At 38.5% G+C, this 18,036-nt stretch overlaps 1 protein-coding gene across 1 annotated transcript in view; it reads right to left on the bottom strand.

Annotated features, from left to right (window-relative positions):
- LOC132766485 (cytosolic phospholipase A2 epsilon-like) overlaps positions 1–18,036 on the bottom strand; it is a 47,268-nt gene that overhangs the window by 14,830 nt on the left and 14,402 nt on the right. Inside the window, exons 4-11 of the mRNA XM_060760844.2 lie at positions 12,095–12,231; positions 8,920–9,048; positions 6,171–6,211; positions 4,257–4,299; positions 3,826–3,904; positions 2,782–2,951; positions 2,553–2,648; positions 882–919 (exon numbers count right to left, since the gene is read on the bottom strand). Of these exons, the coding sequence (XP_060616827.2) occupies positions 882–919; positions 2,553–2,648; positions 2,782–2,951; positions 3,826–3,904; positions 4,257–4,299; positions 6,171–6,211; positions 8,920–9,048; positions 12,095–12,231 (733 nt within the window). The remainder of the gene's footprint in view (positions 1–881; positions 920–2,552; positions 2,649–2,781; positions 2,952–3,825; positions 3,905–4,256; positions 4,300–6,170; positions 6,212–8,919; positions 9,049–12,094; positions 12,232–18,036) is intronic.

Here is an 18,036-nt window from a genome sequence, read left to right as displayed (position 1 = left end):
AGCCCAATGATAGCTTTACCTTAGGATCACTATAATTCACAAATGATGGGAAGGCACACCTTTAAAAAAAATCCACCTTACAGGGCACAAACGAAAGTACGTTTTCCTCATGATTCATGCCTCGGCTTGGTAAGAAGTGCAGTCAATGGCTTCTTTTGCCTGAAACCTTGATTGTTTTTGTGTGGCTGCATGGTGTGAATGCATGAAGTATCGGAAGTGGCAAAAATTGCCTTAGTGGCATTGTTATTGAAAACTGTAAAACTTTTGGCATACAGTGACTGACAATGGACTCAGGTCAAAATAACAGATAAATATAATACTTCAAATGAGATCACATAATCTTTGACAATATTAACATTCAGATTTCACTTGTAATATTGCAGAAACCAAGAACTCTGACAATATTTTTGCTGCTTCTAGAATGGCAATGGGAACATAATCTTCAGTTCAGTGAATACCAGTAAAGGTAATGAAAATAACCCAGTTGCAAAGGATTTAAAGGTAATGGAAATAACCCAGTCACTGTATTAATCTGTTTCAGCATTAAAAGATAGCACCTTTGAGACTAATTGAAAAAAGGCCATTTCTAGCATAAAATTTGTGGACTCTAGCAGCTTCATTACATACACAAAGGAGTTCATGTGAGTCATGAAGGAATTCATCCCAGAACTGAAGGGCAATTGTACACATTTTCAAAATTATCTTACTTTAATTTCTAGATCATCTATATTAAAAAATTGTCAAGCCAAAATTATATTATTTCCATTTCAAAATTGGATTCCTAGAATTCAACTTAGTGTTGTGCATCTTGGATTCTAGAAACACACATTTGGTGCATGGATTCAAAGAGGTAAGAAATACATACAAAAGCAAATGCTTACCAATCCTTTACTTTGAAGTGTAAATTAAATTCTTTTTCCTGGAAATCAAGAACAAAAGGAACTAAATATACCAGTTATATTACTCATGTTACTGGTATTATATTACTCCATCTTAACCTCATCTGAGATAGGGGACAATTGACTTGTTCTTTGCCATGTATTATGTACATGCTGATGCAAATGTCAAAATGTGACATTGACTCTGCAATATGCTTATGATTTTATACGTTTTCATTGAAAACTGCACTTTTAATATCAAGTTCTTCCTCTTCCCCCATTATCTTTAAAAGGAACATTTTTATTGTGGTAAACCTTTCTCCTTACTAGTTTCATAATAAGTACTACTGGACTGAAGTGGAAATCAACATTGCTAAGCATGCCTACATGTTATGAATACCAAGAAAAGAAGGCAAGTGTACTGACTAGTTCAATGAAAAAGAGAATATTACACATAATTAAATAGATTTGGGGAAAGAAGAAAAGAACGGAAGTCTTCCCATCAAATTCTTGCAGGAGTCTCAGCAGTTATCAGAGACAGCAATGTCACTACTTCTCTAAAATGGGAAGTGTGAGACTCAGACCCTCCATTACCTGGATATGTGCTCTCTATAGGTTACATTTAGCCAACAGACTAAAGAGTCCACATGGTCTAAAAGACCAGATGTGCATGCTATTAATATGCTGTATTTATTTGAGTCTAATGCACCATTGAATTTAATGTGCACCTCAATTTTTAAAACTCTAAAACCAAAAACGTATTAGTTGGCATATGTAATGTGCCAGCATTGTTATAATTATAATTATTTATTCTCTCCCACTCTCTTTACTGCTAAATTAGTTGAGCAGAGAAAAGTAATCAGACTGAAGTGAAGGGAGTGAAATGGCCAACAGGCAAGGAGAAGCCATGTCCTTCAGTCAAGCCAAAGCTGGCAAACTCACCAGCCTTGCATGGTTCCCAACTGGTCTCATCACAAGGCCTTCAAAACCTCCCCATCAACTGGTTTACACGTGGAAACCTAATGTGCCATCAAATCTAATTTGCACCCAAATTTTGGGGTATGATTTAGCCACAGAAGTTGTACATTAGACTCAAGTAAATATGATAGTTACACACCTACAATGATAAAATTGTTATTGTCACAATTGGATTTTTCAATCTGAAATTGCGTTATCTGTTGCATATGTATAGCCAACAATTATCTTTTTGGAGGGGAAATTGAAAGCTTACAATGACATTTCAATAACTAACAGACAACCCTATCAGATGGGCCTTTTTCCGGCAGCATATGCTGGTTGAGCCCTAAATGTTCCACAAAGCCCACCAGCTCCCATCAAACGATACACAGGAACTTTAGACAAGGCTCCATGGGATATCTAGAGCAGATGCCACTACTGCAGCAACATGGGAAGCTTCCTGTGTTGTGCAGGAAGCAATGAGGGGAAGCTGTGCCGTCAATGCTTCCCCTGTGGCATCAGCTTCCTCTTGATGCAGGTGATGCAGGGTGTGGGGTGACGGGTTTCACCAGATTCGCAATGACCCGTGGCGATTCTAGCGGCCCGTGTGACAATGTCAGTTTCATTTAACTTATTTCTGTTCTAGAAATGTTATTGAAGACTAAGTTATAAAATAACCAAACAATACAGTTTTGGAAATGTATTTCAAGTATTTACCTCTTTAAATACTTCCCGATCAATTGGAAATGAATTTACAGGCAAGGCCCAGTGCATTTTCCTGTTTAAACCTGCTCCATGTGAAACACAGGAACACTGAAAATAAAAAAAAGTTATTTAAAAGTTTTTAAAAAGCAGAATTACTTTCAGTGTATCTCCAATTTTGTCCAAAAAACATCATTGCTCTATGTAATTAACCATGCTGTCACCATGCTCAGCTATGACGTACAAACAAGGGAAGTGATCTCTTCCTTGGAAGCAGGACATCCAATTCTGCTTGCCTGTACTTGGCATAATGGAAGAGGGAAGGCTCATTGAAATGCAAGCTGGAGGCACAGCCTAATGAAATGCTTTGGGTTTCTTCAAAGGATCCTTTCAATGTACATGTGATATCATGTTCTAAAATAAAGAGTACACACAAAAAAATTAAATGTCTCCACAGAAAAAGAAACCACAGCCTTTACAAAGAAAATAAGCATCCATTTCACAAAATCTATACCCAAAAGACCCAAAGAAAGTAAAAGTGTGTAGTTAATACTGTGGGCCACTGACCACCAGTAGGTTGCGAGGATGAAAATTTAATCCACGACCCTCCTTCCTTTTTATTTTATTTTCACTCCTTTTGCCCTGCCAGCAACTCCTTCCCTGTCGCTGACCAAGGCATATGTTCTTTATCAGAAACTTGAGGTGATGTGGTCTATTCAATGCATTTTCTGAATCAACACCCCAAACCAAATCTAAAGTTGACCAAAAACTGATTTGTAACCTTTTTGGTACTAATGTTGGAGAATGGTCCCTGGTCAGAGTGGTCCCTAGTCAAAGTTGTCCCTGGTAAAAAAAAAAAAAAAAAAAAAAAGGTTGGGAACCACTGCTATATAGGTGTCTAAGGCCCTTTCTGCAAAGCCCTATATCCCAGGATCTGATCCCAGATTATCTGCTTTAAATTTAATTTTATGAGTCTCAACAGATAATCTAAATAACCCACTGTTAAGATGAATGTAAAGGGGAAAAATAATACCCAGGGTTTGATTTCAATGGAAGAACCTGATGACAGTCCAATCCTTGACAATTTCTGTAGCATTTCAGATTTATTCATGGCACATTCTTGAAAAAAAGTGTTGCTGTCTCATATACAACTGATGTCAGCAAATGCCTGGAATGTGGATTCCAGCAAATATTCCCAGGCTAGGCTGGACCTAACTCCTGAAATCCAATCTTGAAGCCTCAAAAGCTGGCAGTTACGAAGAAACATTTAATGAAGTAATAACCTCACTTTTTGAGCGCTTCTTTTTCTTCTTCTTCTTCCTTTTCTTCTGAGTGCTCAAAATTTCCATGCAGCAAAGCTGACGAAACTGGAACACAAAAAAATCCATCAAACAGTGATTACAAACTGATTAAGTGCAACCTTTATTTTATACAGAGAAGACTTTACAAATAGCTAATTTCATTTCCTGGTCCAAATGCCATACATTCCTCTGTTCTGAAATGAGGCTTCTAAATAATTATACTATAAATCACTGGTGAGTGAAGTGATACCAAGTCTATAAACGAATTAACTACATGACAATTTACAACATACTATATCTTGACCTAAGTGTTTCTTTCTACAAATTGCACAATGAATATAAAAGACCCAACTTCAGCAACATCAATATATAAAATTGTATCAGTAAATATATAAATATAAATATAAATACAAGTTACCATTATTGCTCCATTAGTAATTATTGTTTCAGGTGGACCTGCTCTGGGAAACAAAGATATGTAATGTTACAACTTCTAAAGAGAAGTTTGAAATGCAAATTATTTCACGTGAGTAATGGCTTTGCCTGCTTACAGTTTACTTCGCTTGAATCCATAATCTGTTTTCATGTTTACATTGGTTTTTACTTGTTTCAGTTTTCATTTTAATTTTACTGTTGCTACCTGCCTGAGTGCCATTTTCAGATGAAAAGACTAGTGGGGCATCTATCCATCATCTGCCTGTCTGACCATCTAGAACAGTGTTTCTCAACCTTCCTAATGCTGTGACCCCTTAATACAGTTCCTCATGTTGTGGTGGCCCCCAACCATAACATTATTTTGTTACTACTTCATAACTGTAAGTTTGCTACTATTATGAATTGTAATGTAAATATCTAATGTGCAGGATGTATTTTCATTCACTAGAACAAATTTGGCACAAATACCTGATACACCCAAATGTGAATACTGGTGGGGTGGGGGGTGAATTTGTCATTTGGGATTTGTAGTTGCTGGGATTTATAGTTAACCTCCAGTCAAAGAGCAAATGGAATTGAACCAAACTTGGTGCACAGAACTCCCATGACCAAGAGAAAATACTGGAAGAGTTTGGTGAGCATTGACCTTGAGTTTTGGAGTAGTAGTTCACCTATATCCAGAGAGCACTGTGAATTCAAACAATGATGGAGCTGGACCAAACTTGGCACAAATACTCAATATGCTCAAATGTGAACACTGGTGGGGGTAATAGACCTTGACATTTGGGAGTTGTAGTTGCTGGGATTTATAGTTCACCTACAATCAAAGAGCATTCTGAACCTCACCAACAATAGAATTGGGCCAAACTCCCTAAACAGAACCCCCATGCCTTGAAGGGACTGAAATGAGCCTCCCTCCCTCCTCACACACTCTTGCTGCCATGTGCCAAGCATGCTTGTTCCCCCTTCCTGCTTGGAGTCTCAGAAAAAGCCCTCCCCTTGGCTGAGAAGCTGGCTGAGAGGTCAACCAATCACAGCGGAGGAGGGCTTTTGATGGGGGAATTCCAAAAAGGAAAAGAACAGGTGAAGAGATCTTCAGCCTTCTCTGCCAAAGGGGTTCCTAAGACCATCAGAAGTGTATGTTTTCTGATGGTCTTTGGCAACCCCTCTGAAATCCCCTTGCGACCCCCCCCCCCCAGGGTCCCAACCCCCTGGTTGAGAAATGTTGGTTTAGAACTATATTTGCTTGTAGAAATGTTGCTTTCAAAATCTGAGGCTGTTATGTTTTGCCTGAACTGCAAGCAGCAAAGGCCAAATTCCCACTAAATACAAACAAAGTGCTTCAGAAAGATATACATGAAATGTTGCCTTGGATTTTCCCAATTATTGTTAGAAGTCCTTATGGATAACTAATTTTAATCACAGTCATTTGTGTTGCTAAGAATTAAATAGGAGCTCATTTTTCATTTGGTTTTTTTATGAGCTCAGAACCTAATACCCTCCATCAATTCACGGATTAAAAGTGACACATGTTGGCTAAGCTTCATTAGGATGCTGGCAAAGATGGCCAAAGTTATTAATGAATATAAAAGCTGGAGTCTAAAAAGGGCAACGTTTTGCCTTCTCGTGTCTTCTGCCTGCTTTGTGTGAACCAAGTGCAAAATACATTTGCACTTTTAATTCAATTTGCATCACTTGAAGTAAACCAAGGACAAACAAGGAAAGAGAGGAAGAAGAGAAATAAAACTGGACATTTTAAAGACAGCTGAGAAAATGGGACTGCAGAGGATTCTTTATTTATTATTTACTATATTTATATACCGTCCCTCTCCCTGCCAAATCTCTGCCATATATTATTCAGCAATTCAGTAATGATTTCTGTGTCTGTGTTACTTACATATTCTCCAGTGTGAATTCAACTTCCAGTTCTTCATGTTTCTGAAAGGGAAAATGAAACATAAATGTTATACCTTTTGCAAATAATTCTACACATTTTGCTGCCTCTAAGAGCATTTAAACACAGAAGAATGTCTAGCAGAAAAATTCAGTAGTTCTGAAACTTTGATCCTCTAGGTTTTTCGGAATTCAACTATTTCCTGATAGTTACATAGCCATGATAGCTGAAACTTCTTAGAGTTGAAATCCAAAACACCTAGGGATCTGAAGTTTGAGAATCAATTAAAATTAAATTTAATTAATTAATTAAAATAAATTAAAATCGAGCATTTAAATTCTTGGCAAAAATATTTTTCATATATTTTTTCTGATATAAATCACTATTCCGAAGTGATATTTTGTTGAAGGGCTGAGCATATGGGTATAAAGATTTAACAACCTGTTCTGCAACTTCACAAAAGTGCAAAGCAGCTTCTCTACCTGCCATTTCTTTCCCTTGAGTCCCACGTCCTATGGGATTTTCTCTAAAGATGCAAAAGTCGGTCAGTCTAACAGTTCAATTTTCATTAGCATTTTGCCCATCCCCACCAACATCTTTATCCTGTCCCACATCTATTTGTCTTCTAAATGTAATTCTCACTTTCAAAATTCAAAACTACTATGTTTAGCTAAGTCAAAACCAAAGGAACTTTGTAAGCTAAAGCTTGTTCTTAAAGCTATCATGTCTGTAAAATGTAATAGTAAAGGCAAAGGTTTCCCCTGACATTAAGTCTAGTCATGTCCGACTCTGGGGGTGGTGCTCATCTCCATTTCTAAGCCTAGGAGCAGGCATTGTCCATAGACACCTCTAAGGTCATGTGGCTAGCATGATTGCATGAAAAACTGTTACATTCCTGCAGAAGTGGTACCTATTGATCTACTCACATTTGAATGTTTTCAAACTGCTAGGTTAGCAGAAGCTGGGCCTAACAGTGTAAGCTCACCCCATTCCCTGGATTTGAACCCCCAATCTTTTGGTCAGCAAATTCAGCAGCTCAGCAGTTTAACCCACTGTGCCACCAGGGTCCCCACTAAATGTCATATATGATAGAAAGTTTATGTTGTAAGTCATCCCAGGTTTTGTAAGCCACCCCAAGTCCCCTGGGGAGAGGGGGTGGGATATAAATAAACTTTATATTATTATTTATTGTAGTTTCATTTTTATAGGAAGGAACACTGGTTTTAAAACCTGAATATTACATCAGCCATGGAGACGATTGCACATCTGGAAACTTAAGAACATAACACACTACTGGAAAAATTTATGTAGTCCAGATCTCACTTCCCACAGTAGACAACCTGCAGTCTTTGGCATTACTTTTGTATAAAAATGTTGGTTCTGATGGGAGGAAAGCACATCTAGATTGAAACCACAGTAAAGGAGTGAAAAGGAATACTTATTCCTGTGTTTTTATTGTATCAGCCCCACTCCAAATCAGAGCAGCCATGCAACCACTATTTCTAGTTTGGGAGTTGGGGAGGATTCTCTTTACAGCACTAGAGCTATCCTCCCGGATAAATAACCAGGTGTGTTATTGTGATCTAACCACTGAGATAAATAGAATCACAAACATTTGAGTGAAAATTACACTGCCTGATATAGATACTAGGTGGTGTAATCTAAATGGGTACATGGTATTCCCTACTGCGCCATTCAGATTTGGAATCCCACACACAAATTTTTATGGATATTATTTGCTAGACAAAACAAATTATTCATACTGGTATAAATAACCAGGTGTGTCAATATAATCTAACTAAACTTTGAGTATCATCACAAATGTTTGGTTGAAAATTATACCACCGGTATAAATACCAGAAGGTGTAATCTAAATGGTTACAACAAGGCTTATGCACGGATTCAGAGCGGCTGGCTCCCTTTGGCCAATCCGGTTTGTTTGGCTTGGTTGGATGGTCGTAACAGTAAGTGCTCAGCCATCATGTTTTTTTTTTTTTTTTGTCCATAACACGGTCACATGGCAGCTAATCACAGCTCCTACTCCCCTATTTGGCACCACACGCCACGCAGAAAGGCTGCCACATGCTGCTCACATGGGGTTTCCCTGTGAATCCTGCCTGTTGGGCCAATAACAATAAAAGAATGATAAAGATAAAAACCTAGTACTTCATTATCATGTTATGTAATTCTTATAGTAGGAAGGTAGGATCAGAGATTAAGAATGTATAGGTAGTCCAGCCCAATTAGTTATTCATTCATTCCCTATTATTTGTTGTGGAACCCTAAAGCAGCTATTGATGACATAGATCGACCTAAAAGATAATTGAGGAAAGCTTCCACTCTTGTTGGATTGCTGACCACATGAAGAAATCTCTCATGGACTATTGATGGGGTTTCGTTAAGTGTGTGCCTTTTTTCTTATTGGCTTCAAAGAAACTTTGAATCAGTGTGTGGTCTTTTCAAATACATTTTTTTTTTATAATTTCCAATTTGCAGAAATTTTCTTAGGTTAAAAAACTGAAAAATAAATTTAATCTATAATTAAATGTCATGAGGTTAATATATATAAAATATTTTAAAAGCTTAAAGTGAAAATAGAACTCACATATATTCCATAAAAATGATCCCTGTATGCAATTCCTCATTAAAAGTCTATTTGAACAAAAAAAATCTTCCCCTACTGTAGGCTCCGATGGAAAGGAATTCCACAGGGTGGGAGTAGCGACCAAGAAGAGAAAATTTGCACACTCACCTGGGAATTCAATTCAAATTTCATGAAGATTGATTCCCCAAGAGGAACTTTAGCTATGTCAAATAAAATAATACGGTAGTTGTCATCTTTCAAGATATCTTCATCACATATGGTCAATTCCAAGACATTCTGGACACAGAAATAAAGAACACTATATATAAATTGCAGAGGTGCAGCATCACAATAGAAGACAGCATATTTAGACCATGAAGGGGAAACACCTTGTCAGTCAAGGCTATAATACAGTATATCACTCTCTGCCTATAGGAAAGATCAGTGATTATTCCATATTATTAAGGTTGTGTGTTAAATATGTAACAAGTGAAAAAGGAAAGAATTCTAATGAAATCCCTAGAGAGGTACTATAGCCTAACTGTAGGCAATATGGTCTAGATCAGTGGTTCTCAACCTTTTTCTAGATGTGCCCCCATTTTATAGAGGCGAAATGATCCATGACTCAAGAAGTGCTGGTGCAACCCACTTCTTGAAGTTTTGAGGAGGTTGGAAATCTGTTGTCGAAGACTTTCATGGCTGGAATCATTGGGTTGCTGTTAGCGTTTCTGGCTATATGGCCATGTTCCAGCACCATTCTCTCCTCTTGTTTCTCCTGCATCTGTGACTGGCATTTTCAGAGGTTTGGACTTTCTCAGAAGACATTACAGTCCTGTCTCATATGGAGTAGCCATGGGGAGCCTTCTTAGTCCTGTCACAGCAATTTTTACATGGAACACTTTGAGAAACAAGCCCTGGAAATAGCACCAAAAGGCAACCGTATGGTTCTGATATATGGATGACACTTTCACCATTTGGAGCATGGAGAAAAAGAACACGTTCCTGGACCATATCAATAATATCCAGTTTACCACGGAAACATCCAGTTTACCACGGAAAACGAAAATGAAGGAAAACTACCATTTCTAGATGTCCTAGTCATCTGCAAACCAAATTAACAATTGGATTACACGGTTTACAGAAAACTTATGCACACTGATAGATCCCTACATAAAAACTCCAACCATCACCTAGGCCAAAAAAAAGAACACAATTAATGCCCTGGTAGACTGCGCAAACAGGATATGTGAACCCCACCTCCTCCAAGGTGAACCGAACCACCTAAACCAGTGGTTCTCAACCTGGGGTCCCCAGATGTTTTTGGCCTTCAACTCCCAGAAATCCTAACAGCTGGTAAACTGGCTGGGGTTTCTGGGAGTTGTAGGCCAAAAACATCTGGGGACTCCAGGTTGAGAACCACTGACCTGAACTGTGCTCTATAGGCCCACTACAGACATCAGAAGAGCCACAAGACCAAGAAAAAGCCACAAGAGTAAAGATAAAGATCCACCTAGAAGAAAAGTGTTCTTACCATACATCAAGGGAACCACTGACCGCATAGGGAAGCTGATGAGGAAACACAACATACAAACTATCTACAGACCCACTAACAAAATTCAACAAATTCTACATTCAGCAAAGGATCCTCTCACCTCTGCAGGAGTCTACTGTATACCATGCAGCTGTGGACAAGTCTACATAGGGATGACCAAACACAGCGCCCAAACTTGAATCAAAGAACATGGAAGGTACTGCAGACTAATTCAACCAGAGAAGTCAGCTATAGCAGAGCACTTGATGAACCAACCTGGACACAGAATAGTATTTGAGAACATAGAAATTCAAGACCACTTTGACAACCATTATGTGAGACTACACAGACAAACCATTGAAATCCACAAGTGCATGAAAAATTTCAACAGAAAGGAGGAAATCATGAACATGAACAAAATCTGGTTACCAGTATTAAAAAACACCAGAATCAAGACAGTAAATAAAGAATACCACTCAGAAACAGGAGAACTCCAGCAGCTAACAATCAAGTGCTAATTAACACCTCTCAAACAGAGGATGCCCCCCTGGCAACAAAGGTGAGGTTACCTTTATGCAGATACCCTCATTGATTGACTTTGCAGCTTCATGGCTACTCAATGTTATTCAAGTTTGCTAATTGCAACATTCACACTTGCTTTAAACAAACAAGGGTTCTGTCTCCCACCCTGGACATTCCACAGATTTATTTATTTATTTATTTCAAAGTTTTATATACCGAGCTTCTCACCTCATAAGAGGGACTCAGCCAGGTTTCCAACCATAAAAACACATACAATCGGTAAAATATGAAGTACACATTACAATAAAACATTAAAAAAGCACATATATTTAAAACTACAGTGGTCAGTCATCATACTAAACTCGAATATCGAATATACACTCCACTTGCTTCACTGCCAACAGAACTTCTGAAGATGCCAGCCACAGATGCAGGTGAAATGTCAGGAAAGAATGCTACTGGAACATCGCCACACAGCCTGAAAAACTCACAGCAACCTGGTTGGAAATTTGTCTTGATAGCGACACTGAAATACCATGTTTGTGGGTTGTTATCTTCACTTTTGGATACTTTTCCAACAAAAATTAATTTACCTCAAAAATCGGGAGGGAATTTGGAACACTTTGAAGGCACCTTCTCGTAAACCAAATGTCTGGAGTCTAGCACAACTTATAACCTTCACTGTGGTTATAAAACAAGCAGAACAGTTAAGAATTAGGAAAAACCTGTCAGACCTCTCTGGCATTTATAGAATACAATATGTTGCAATAGAAATGAAATTGTTAACCCATTAATTGGGGATGTTCTGAACAATCTAAAAATAGGTCCATACTAGCTGTTTCCAGCAAAGCATATTGCTATCTGGATCTACGTATTAGAAAACTACAGTTTGGCAAGAGCACAGAGACACAAAGCAAGACAGATTGACTAGCCAGGGTTGACACTGGCACTCCACATATGATATTTATAAATAAATAAAATATTCCAAGAAATTACCGTAATAGTCTCCAATGTAGTAACTTTCATTCAAACCTGGATTTGAAAGTAACTAAGTTACTGCACTGCAACCCAGAACTTCTCACCATTGGAGAAAATAATAATATATACAATAGCAGGCACACAGCATTACTGGTGCCTGAAATTTAATTTGTTATAGAAAGTCACTGTAATGTTTACCTAGAATCAGGACTCAGAAGTGAATGAGGCTAAGAACAAGACTAGATAAGAAACAGCCAAGAATGCAGAACCACCAGTAAAGATAAGATTATTATGCAACAGCCTTTATCCTACCTTAACCTGACTCTGGATCCTGAAGAAGAATGCTTCATTCCACACTGGATCTTTGCAATTTGAAACTGTTTTTGTCTGAACTTTTTCAGAAGAGGCAGTAGGGAGCCACAAGGTCACATAACAATCTGTTTCACTTACTGTGGGGAAAAAAGTACTAATTTATTTATGCTGCACACAACTGGATATTTGGTTTACTCCTGTGGTGATTGCATTACTACGTACGCCTATTAGGTATATCTACCATAATTTCTTGATCTCTTAAGAATGCTAAAATGGCAGCTCTATATTTGGGAAAGACTCTATATATCATTTATTTGTTCAAAGGGATTTTTTATTTAAAAAAACAAACACCTGGAGCAGAACATTTAATAGCTGGGGGGGGGGGGGGGATCAAGGAAATGTAGTTTTCTTCTGTAAGCATCTTTGTGCAAATGGTAGAAATAGCTAGATTCAGGATCTGCACAGAAATGTTTGAAGGATGTCACATTGAGTTTTCTACTACTTCTAAGACTAAGGGCCTCATTACATGAAGTTGTCCAATGCAGGGGTTCGCCAGGCAGTGTGGCGAATCTGGTGGACAGAGAGGGAATCAGTCACCCCACACACCTCAATGTCCACAGCATCACCTTCCTCCCGCACTCCCCCCGTTGCTGGCAATGAGAACCTGGGAAATCTCTCATGTTCTTATTCCTCTGTCCTACAACACTTTCACCACAGTTCGGGGACAGAGCCCCACCAGAATTAGCTCTATGCCATTTGTTGGTATCCAGCCAACTCCGTCCCCAAACTGTGGTGAAAGTGTTGTAGGATGGATAAATTTGGCCATGTGATGAAGCCCAAGGACACCAAGTAAAGGATTCAAGCTAGAGGGAGGGGAAAGATTCCACCTAAAACATCTGGAAGAACTTCTTGACAATAAGAGCTGTTGAACTGTGAAATATGCTGTCTTGCAGGAAATTGGAAATCTCTAAAGGATTTTAAGCAAAGTCTGGATGGCCATATGTTCAGGCCATATGTTTTAAGCAAAGTCTGGATGGCCATATTTCCTAACATGGCAGAAGAGGGTTGGACTGGATGGCACTTAAGGACTTTTCCAATTCTGTGATTCCATGACAACTGTGTGTATGGAAGCCACTAACTGTAGCTATTTCCTCCTCTTCCTCCTCCTCCTTTTTCTCCTCTTCCTCCTTCTCCTCCTCCAGTATTGCTTTTACTATTATGCTTCTTCTCATTTAAGAGGTTTCTTTTTTGTCTTACACATCCTGTTCTGGCAGTCTCTGCATTAGATTGTCTCTCTCTTGCTAAATCTTGTCAGAAGCATTGCATTGCCCCACCCTGTTCTGGTTTCAAAACTTTCTCAGTTCATGTCTTGCTGTGATATCTCAGAGCCTTTCTACACTAAGAGGAACCAAGTTAAAATAACCTGCTTCCTCTTTGGGTTTCTGTCCCCACCCCCAACCCAAACCCCTGTGAGAGATGGATAGATGGCCACCCCTCATGAATGACATCAGGAGGGGGGGGGGAGAGAAATCCCTCCTTCCCTCCACATCCTGACGTGCCTTTTTCTTGCATCAGGAGTCCTCCGGTAACTTTTAAGGCAGGGATATGGAGCCTGAAGAACCAGGCTGGCAGTAGGGATTGTCCCCCGGAATGGCAGAAACAGTCTGGGGACTCCATCCCCACAGGGCCCATACCTGGAATGATGAAGGCCTTGCCTTATGGTCCGTATCTTTCCAGGTGTTTAATTAATGTGGAGTAAAACTAGGAAAAACCAGTTTACTCTGCATTAATTCATTTTTAACTGTTGCATCGTTAGGATGCCTCAGGTAAAAAGTGAGACAGTTCCCGCATTTTGGGTCTGTCTAGAAGAGCTCTCAAGCAGAACGTCTTTTCCATTTACTTATCTGACCAAACACAATCTTTCTTCCCTCCCAACATTTCTATTACGCTTCTTGACAATTTCAGAGGAAACATCAAGAGTAAACCTTTAAGATGTGCTGAAATTCTGTTATATGCTCATGTATCCATCTAGAAATTTTAGTTAAAAATTCAAGTCAAAAGAAAATTATGGTTGAGTTATTCATTGAAACAAGAATGTATGTATGTATGTATGTATGTGTATTTTATAAGACTCTCAAGAAAATAATATAAATCAGGATAATATGTTTTCTAATGGAGTAAATTGTCTAGACTTTATAGCATATATAGCATTTAACAGTAATGTTATCAGCACATTATAAGTAAATGTAGGTTATCTTATCAACATAAAGTAATGAATAGTAGACTAGAGACAATAAAGTCCATCCTTTCCTAGAGTAGATTTCAGTGCAGGAATTCAACAGTCTCTGTCTTTATCCTCAAAAGAATTCTTCTTTTAGCAACACAGTCTTTTAAGGAGTACTTCTTATGCAGCAGAGTCTTCCTTAGGTAACACAATTTCTACAAGGTCTCCCGGTATGTTCTCCTTGTTTCGAAAAATTATCTTCTTCAGGATGTTATCACATATATATAATGCACTAAATAAAGGAGTAAAAATAACATACACAATAGATACATGAAACTCCCCAATTCACATTTCTAGTGAAACATTCTATAATAACAGTAAAGAAACAAGCTACTCTACTTACACTCTCTTTACACTCTCTTCAATAGTACAGGCTCTGTTCTGGGGGAGTTCTAGTAGTGTAAGTAGAGTAGCGTGTTTCTTTACTGTTATTATAGAATGTTTCACTAGAAATGTGAATTGGGGAGTTTCATGTATCTATTGTGTATATTTCTCTTCCCTAATCCACAATTATTGCTGCAATACCTTAGAATCTCTTCTCTATCTTTCTTCCTCCGCTTTTTTTTGCTTTTCATCTAAGAACTTGTTTTCTTCTTGAGTTAAAAACTGATGCTATCATCCTTAGTAATCTTCCCTATTATCTGTTTCCACATCCTTTGCATTTCTTCCAGTACTACTAAATAAGAGTACCACATTGTTGTGGCTTGTTCCCCGATCCCATTGCCTCCTACGTACTGAGTAGCATTGCCTAGAGGAAGGACCATTATTTTTAATACTAATGTGATGCATTACTCATTTGTGTAATTTCCTGTACCACAGATTAATTCATCCCTTGTAATGCATTGCTTCTCAGCTTTGCTTGTCTCTCTCAGGAACAAAAAGAAAATTTATTGAGTGCCAGGAAACTCTGCCTAGGAAAATCAAGGTTTGCTGTCATTCAAGAAATACTCTGCAAAAATATCCCATGTGTTTTGTCCCCAGGGGGAAAAAAACATTATTTTATGTGCAGAAAAATGGTTTGCACATATTATTATTTCATGTTCAGAAAACATTGTTGTTCACACAGAAAAACCCATGAGGGAATTTTGTGTTGAGTGGGGGCCCTTCCAGACAGGCCGTTATCCCAGGAGCCATAAAAAGCCCCTTAAAAAAGAAAAGTACCATTGGAGAGCTGCTGGAGCTCTCCTGGTGCATAGAAATGATGTGCCAGGAGAAAGTGGGGCAGAAGCAAACACATTTTGGAGCTAATGCAAAGGTTCCTTGAGACTTAAGCATTACTTCAGTGGTTTCTCCAGATTAAATTGCAGCCTTAAGAAAAGTCTGATCTCATTTTAAATGAAAGACACAGATCATATTGTTACTACCACCCCATCACTATAATTAATATGATTATGTTTCCTGCTACTATGCCTGTTGCTCCCACCATTACTACTCATATGAACATCCAGTGGAATTTCAGGTGCATTATTTAAAGCACCTGAAGACCAGTGGCATTTATGTAACCAAACGCATTTTGAAGAGTTTGCTTTTTCGTCCACCTGGCAAAACATCATGCAACCATCAGATCATAATGTAACCAAAATGTGCTATAAGAAATTAAATAAATTGTAATGGCCTTTGATGTAGAGATTTAATCTTGAACTACATAAAATATTTTAATTATCATTAAACTGTAACACGCTGCAATTTTTTAGGGTAAGTTAAGTGAAGTACTTGGATATCCAAATTGTCTGGTATGTGTAACAGTAAATGCAATAAGAACTGTATTTCTTAGCAGCCTATTAGCAATGGACAGTCCACTAGCCATGGCTGAAAGCTTTTGTTTATGCTAGGAAACCTTGGACATACTGTTTAAGAAGCTTCCATAAATTGGATATTGAGCCCTAGATCCCAAACCACAACAGAGAAAATTTGGGACCTTAAGCATGGAATCCATCACTGTCAGCATTCTTACTCCTATTTCTCCACTCTGAAGAAAGTTGTCATCATCATCTTATTATTATTATTATGCCATTTTTCTCTCTTAAAGGAGACTCAAAGCAATAAACCAGGGGTCCTCAAACTAAGGCCCGGAGGCCAGATGCGACCCTCCAAGGTCATTTACCCGGCCCTCGCTTAGGGTCAACTTAAGTCTGAAACGACTTGAAAGCACACAACAACAACAACAACAACAATCCTATCTTATCAGCCAAAAGCAGGCCCACATTTCCCATTGAAATACTAATAAGTTTATATTTGTTTTACATTGTTCCTCATTTTAATTACTGTATTGTTTTAAAGTGTTTTTTACACTACAAATAAGATATGTGCAGCATGCATAGGAATTCATGTTTTTTTTCAAATTATAATCCGGCCCTCCAACTGTTTGAGGGACTGTGATCTGGCCCTCTGTTTAAAAAGTTTGTGGACCCCTGCAATAAACAATGCTGAAAGCAACACAATGTATGATTTAAAACTTACAACATATAAACACCGAAATAGAACTAAACAACGAAATATTAAAATACTAAAGTTACATAAAGCCATTAAAGTATTTAAGACTTTATGCAGAACCCCTGGCTTGTTTTTAAAAATGTTCTTCTTTAAAAGCCTGCTTGAATAGAATGACTTTAGCCGTTGCCTGAAGGACATCAGCTAGGAGGCCATTCTGGTTGTCACATCCTCACCAACCATCACCTGAGCTCTATAGGACTTTATAGGTCATAATTAGCATTTTGAATTTTGCCTTGAAACAAGTTGGTAACCAGTGAAGCTGTTGCAGTGGGGGAGGGGGGGTGATCTATGCTTGCTCCCTGAACCCAGCCGTGGCCAAGCATCTGGCTTCAGCCTTTTGAAGCAACCATACGTTGCCATCTTAGGACCCTTCCACACAGCCCTATATCCCAGAATATAAAGGCAGAAAATCACACAATATCTGCTTTGAACTCGGGTATCGGAGTCCATACTGTCATATATTCCAGTTCAAAGCAGATAATGTGGGATTTTATTCAGCTGTGTGGAAGGGTCCTTAGTTGAAGTGATAAACCCTAAGCTTTAATAACCAATTATAATAATATAATTTAGTATGTATCTACATTTTTTAAATAATTAGAAGCTGATATATTTCATCATGTAATAGTCACAACTGTAACCTTTTTTGGCCAAAAAAGGGGAGAGGGGTGACTATTATGTAATGAAATAAATCATACTGCTGACAGATGATCTGCATACAGTGTAGCCAATGCAGGAAGGCAGTTTCCCCGCTGTAAACAGTCTAGCGCAGACTGTTTATACTCAGCTGAGTGAGGAGCCATAGCTACAAGGGAAGTGGGCACATGTGTGAAGCCGATGTTTGCACAGTGCAGCAAGTCACATGAAGAGGGAAGCCAGGAGTCTTCCCCACACTAGCGAAAAGGTTTACAGTGGGGAAACTGCCCTCCCTTGCTGGCCGAACTGTGTTTAGATCAATGTGTTGTCAAAGCCTTTCATGGCCGGGATCATTGGGTTGCTGTGAATTTTCAAGGCTATATGGCCATGTTTCAGAAGTATTCTCTCCTGACGTTTCAACACTCAGAAAATAGGGGAATTCCAGATAGGGAACAATCAGGGCCAGTTAACATCTTCCAACAAAGGATTTCCTCAGGCAGGAAGCAGCCAGGCTTTGAAGCTGCAAGGCCAG

Source organism: Anolis sagrei, chromosome 1, assembly GCF_037176765.1.
Source record: "Anolis sagrei isolate rAnoSag1 chromosome 1, rAnoSag1.mat, whole genome shotgun sequence".
Lineage (NCBI taxonomy): Eukaryota > Metazoa > Chordata > Lepidosauria > Squamata > Dactyloidae > Anolis > Anolis sagrei.
The sequence above is the reverse complement of the archived record's forward strand: the minus strand, read 5'-3'. Positions and strand labels throughout refer to the sequence as shown.